The 5148-nt window shown below is 49.5% G+C and overlaps 2 protein-coding genes across 3 annotated transcripts in view; one reads left to right on the top strand and one right to left on the bottom strand.

Annotated features, from left to right (window-relative positions):
* LOC110333481 overlaps window positions 1-3812 on the bottom strand; it is a 9768-nt gene extending 5956 nt beyond the window's left edge. The window contains exon 1 of the mRNA XM_021215043.1: window positions 3128-3812. Within this exon, the coding sequence (XP_021070702.1) occupies window positions 3128-3812 (685 nt within the window). The remainder of the gene's footprint in view (window positions 1-3127) is intronic.
* The window catches only part of Nrep (neuronal regeneration related protein), a 25489-nt gene continuing 24054 nt past the window's right edge, over window positions 3714-5148 (top strand). The window contains exons 1-2 of one of the 2 annotated variants that reach the window (XM_021214491.2): window positions 3714-3751; window positions 4194-4235. The gene's annotated coding sequence lies outside the window, so the exon portion shown is untranslated. Of the gene's footprint in view, window positions 3752-4113; window positions 4236-5148 lie in introns of those variants that run through there. The other variant, XM_021214490.2, reaches the window with a different exon arrangement.

Below are 5148 nucleotides of genomic sequence, written 5' to 3'. Positions count from 1 at the left end.
TCTCTCTCTCTCTCTCTCTCTCTCTCTCTCTCTCTCTCTCTCTCTCTCTCTCTCTCTCCTTCGATTCTATCCAGGGGCCTGCACCCACTCCTACGGTCCACATGACTCAAGAGAGGCCCTTTCCACCCCAAGGAAAAGACCCGATTCTGATAGTGTAAGTCAGTTTTTCTCAACTAGGGGTAAGCTTGCCTCTCAGGAGGATTTGACAACATCTGGGCACATAGTAGGTTGCCACCATGTGTTTTCTACAGGCATTTAACGATGGGCAAATGTTTCCCATCGTTCACTGTTCCAGTAAAGATTCAGTGCATCCCACATTTGAGGTTTGAGACTTTCCTGTACAAAGACAATTGTTGGGAGACTTTGCTTCCTGAATTGTAATGGACCAGGATGGATCAGTTACACTCCATGATGCAAATGTTGAACTGTGGTCACTTTGGGGCTACAAGTGGCCTTTATCTTGTGAAAGAGCAAGTTGTGTCATGATTCAAAAGGAGAGCAAGCCAACTGCACATTCTGCAGGCTAGGCAGTAGTGAACAGGAGATAATAGTCAGGCAACCATGAAACAGTTATTGCTAAACTCTTATTCGAGGTGACCTGGTGTGAAGTCCTTTCTATTCTTGAGTAGTTAGTGCCATCCCTTAGAACCTAGAAGGGACTCAAAGGTGCTTGTTGAATGGTTATAATTGTTTTCTGGAACATAACAGATGACTGGGCTATGGTTTTGAGATAGCTTTCTTAAATATCTGTCACCCGATATCTATAGTTGCAATGATGAAAAACTAATATTTAATGAATCCAAAAATTGTCCTGGTTTTCAAAAGACACCTTAGGGTAATTGTGTCTGTGTAGAGGCAGTGTGTGTATGTGTATTTGTGCTTGTATGTGTGTTTAGATGTTTATGGGCTCACGTGTGGTGTGAATGTGTGTGTGTTTGTGTTTGTGTGGTCTATGTGTAGGACAGAAGTCATGAATAACTCAGGAAGGCTACATCCATGGAAGCCTCTGCACACACTGTAAGCAGCTTGATGCATCCAAGAACTTTCTTCCCCACCGCTTGGTGGGACAGTCTCTCCCCCCACCCCAGCCTTTGTTTAATGGTACAATCAAGCTGTGGAGGGGATGGGGGAATTCAAAGCTTCCCTTTCCATAGAGGGAGGTGTGAAATTCATTTACCTCTTGAGTTTTATGAACCCCAACTCCAATGTAAATGTTTCAATTCAGAGAGAGCTGCTATATGACAAGTATTATATCTTGTCTGTTTTTTGTCTATCTATCTATCTATCTATCTATCTATCTATCTATCTATCTATCTATCTATCATCTATTGATCCATTTATTTATTTATGTGACTGAAGAAATATTTTTATTTATCTATTACTTGAGAGTCTTACCTGTACCTGACCATGCTTACCTCCCAGCCCTGCTGGTGCCCCTCCTCTGGAACCCGCCCAACCCCTACCATAAAAGGGAAGGGTTGGGGAAGAAAAACTTAGTACATTTTGCGTTGTCCGTATACTCACCGGAGCATGGCCACATTCCTAGTGGGCAGCTTCACAAGGGAGCATGAATCTTTCTCTGCATCCACACCAGAAGCCATCGACTGAGGAGAGCTCTGCCATGGCCAGAGAGGAGCCTGCACCACAGCCAGCCAGCGTGGGGGAGGGTTGGGGCCAGCTCTCTGTTGCCCACAACACCACTGAGCCCCTGCCTCAGCCATCAGGGGGATGGAGTGGGGGGAAGACAACTCTCCTATGCCCGTGAATTGATATCAACAAGGCATCAGGCAGTAGCCCAGACATCCGATGTCTGCATTCGCTTCAGTAGTAACACTGACTTCAGATATCAACAGCCTCTGGTCCACCCATGGCCCTCAGCAACTGAATGGACCTAAGGCCTCAACATAGCCTCAGGTGGCTACACAGGCTACTCCCATCAGCATGAGGCAGTGAAGCCCAAGGACATCACCAAGGCATTAGTCAACAGCACAGACCATATACGTCCACTGGGATCTCAGACTTCACGCCACCTGGAGCAGCGGCATGGACCACAGAAACCAACAGGGCCTCTGGCTGCATCACAGACCACGGGTGGTCCTTCTTCGAGGGAGTCCAATCCAGAAAGTGAACCTTTCCTCATCTCTGGGCTCTTGTTGCCCAGAGCCAGGGGCAAATCCCACAGTCACGTGCCATGTTCCGGGCTTGAGTCTGCGTCTGTTAAGTTCCAGACTGTTGAACCCCATCCATCCCACAGACCTTACTGGGCAAAGAGATCATGTGGACCTCAGGCCTCTCACCATCTGGCACCATCCTGTCTCCAGCTGGGCCTCTCTCCATAGCGTGTGCACAGGGCTCTGTTTTTCTATCTGCCGCTCTCTGTCCCCAAACACTCCTGGGGGATAAAATGACAGCCACATTTTCAAAGGAGTCAGAGCTCTTCTGGGCTTCCCAAGCATCCTACATGTGTCTTTCTGAAAGGTACTTGTTGCTCAAGTTGCTGTTGTAGTTTGAAAAGCACTCCAGTCTTCCAATAAGCTTGTAGTTATTTTAGAATTATGCTTGTAAACGATTACTTTTCAAGGTTTGTTATTTCTGTATCCAGTGCTTGACTCAAAAAGAAATTAACAATCTATAAATATACGGCTTAAACTTGAGTTTTGTAAATGTGTCTCTTTTTTTTTTGTTAAAATGGAAAACACTGCTTTTAATGACTAGGGTAAAATGTACATAGCAAAATTAGAAGACATTGGGAACCTTTATCCAGTGACACCTACCCCCCCACCCCGCCCACTCAGCCCCCGCGTCTCTTCCCTCTTGTCTTTTCCCCCTCAGGAACTTGGCAAGGCAATTTAATTAGGAACTATTCTTCACTGTGAAACCTTCGACAGTTACCATAGTATGATAGCCTGCTGTCCTGGCAACGCCACCAGTTTGTTGCAACATTTTTAGCTATTACTTTACTAGGAAAAGATCAATTTTTACATGAATTTAAAAGACAAAACAGATCCCCCTCCCCCCAAGAAACCCACAACTATAGGAAAGTTGATCTACAGGGGCTGAGCATGAGAACTTTGAAAGCCTTGGGGGAAGAAAAGCTCTGGGGTCGAGCGTCTCTGTTTGCACCCACCAGGCAGCCCTTCTCGTACAGTCAGTGCGCGCGCAGGACTGAACGTGTCCGAGTGCGCGCGTGTGATTGTGCACGCGACCGTGCGCGTGTGCGTCCTCCTGCCCGCAGCCCCTGACCCCGCTGCGCCAGCCTCGCGGGTTCCAGCCTCGGGCTTTCCCCGCGCGGGGGCGATCGCCGCGGGGAGCCCGGACCAGCAAGAATGGGGGCCTCCGTGCGCTCCCTGATGCTGCCGTGGGCACCATTTTCTGCTGTGCTCAGGACAGGCACATAAAAGGGAAGGCGGCAGGGCCGTGGCTGTCCCGGTTCCCTCAGATGCCCCGGCCGCAGGTTTATTATTACAGTAGGGCTGCGCCGCCTCTCCTTGGCGGGCCGCCTCCGCGCCTGGCACGCCCCCAAACCGCCGCCTCCGCCTCCTTATTTGTCTGCAAAGCCGCCGCGCGGCGAGGCAGAGAGCCCGCCAGAGTGCGCGCTGCGCTCCCGGGGCTGCTCGGCGCGGTCCCCTCCCCCCCCACCCTCCCCCGGGGCCCTGTGCCCTACGGCGGCGACGGCGCGGGTGCGGGGGCCGGGGAGCGCGCGCGTGTTGGCCGCGCGCCCACGGGGCCGCGAGCCGCCGATTCCTGCCGAGTAAGCAGTCTGGCTCCGCGGTGGCAGCAAGGCTGGGGCGCTGGCCGCGCGCCAGCTCCATCAGAATTAGCTCATTGTTCACTAGTACACTAGCAGAAGAGAGGGGAGGAGGTGGGAGGAGTTTGGAGGGAGAGAGAGAGAGAGAGAGAGAGAGAGAGAGAGAGAGAGAGAGAGAGAGAGAGAGAGTTGAGATTGAGAGACTGATTTAAAGAGAGACACGAGACACACACACACAGTCTTGGAGAGAGCGCGCAAGGCAGGGAACCCTTCCCCTCCTTTTCCGAGGCTGCACTTCTTGGAAGTGAAGCGGGTTGGGGTTTTGTTTCCCTCCCCCCCCCCCGCTCCGCCCTCCTCTTCCTCCACCCCTTTCCCCTCCCCCTCCCCCTCCCCCTGAGCTGTCTTTCTAGCATGATGCCCTTTTTCATCCACATTTGTGTTTCAGGTGTAGAGAGCAGAGAGTGAACAGGGAGCGGGGCTTTTGTCTGTAAGTATATGCCATTCTCATCCCCAGCTGGGAGCGCTGCTTTCTCTTTTGTGTTGGTTCCTTGCCTTTGCTCTTAGCTGGACCCTTCAACCTTGCAGAGAGTACATGCTTTCTCCCTCTAAATTTTAGAGCTAAAGCTGACACCTTGGAGAAATTGTGTCATTTCGCTCCTGCTGCATTAACGCTGGGATTTAACTTGCCCCCCCTCCTTTGTTTAATGCACAAGTTGAGAGAAATGAATTCTTTTGTGAAGGGGTGGGGTTTTGCTTGCTGGTGTGGTTAATGTTCTTGCTAGTTGTTGAGAGCTGTTTTGTTCCTTTGCATTAAATGCACTTTGGTGCATGCAAGCTTCCCCTCCCTTTATAAAACCCTTACACTTGATTACTCTTTCAGTGTTGCTGCTGCAGCGGCGGGCTGCCGGGGGNGGGGGGGNGGGGGGGCTTACGGGTTTAGCTCTTGTAACACTTTAACCACCCCCCCTGCATTTTCTTATAAAGCAGTTGAACTTGGAATGCGGGAGCATTAAAGATAAATGACTACTTTTTTTTTCTCGATGCCGCTAATAACCTGATTTGCATTTGTGTTTCTACAACAACATTATGGGAGAACTCTAAGTGCTTCTGATACTCGTTTGGAGAACTTCTAGTTTTTCCATTCATCTTAATTTTTCCGTAACTTGCATTAACAAAAGAGTTGTGTTCTAATGGGATAAAGGTGGAGCGGGAAACCACTGCAGCATGTACATTAATGTTTATTGGCTTTGGGGAGAGGGCATAATGGTGTATATTCCTGACTTTCTCCCTTGTGTAGTTTTTTTTTTTTTTTTTTTTTTTTTTTTTTTTTTTTTCTTGGATTTTTATGTAATGCAGTGCCTTTTCTAAAAATATCCACTCTGAGGCATTACACTACGGTG

The sequence above is a fragment of the Mus pahari genome, chromosome 15 (assembly GCF_900095145.1).
Source record: "Mus pahari chromosome 15, PAHARI_EIJ_v1.1, whole genome shotgun sequence".
NCBI lineage: Eukaryota > Metazoa > Chordata > Mammalia > Rodentia > Muridae > Mus > Mus pahari.
Note: the sequence above shows the minus strand (reverse complement) of the source record. Positions and strands in the feature narration are given on the sequence as shown.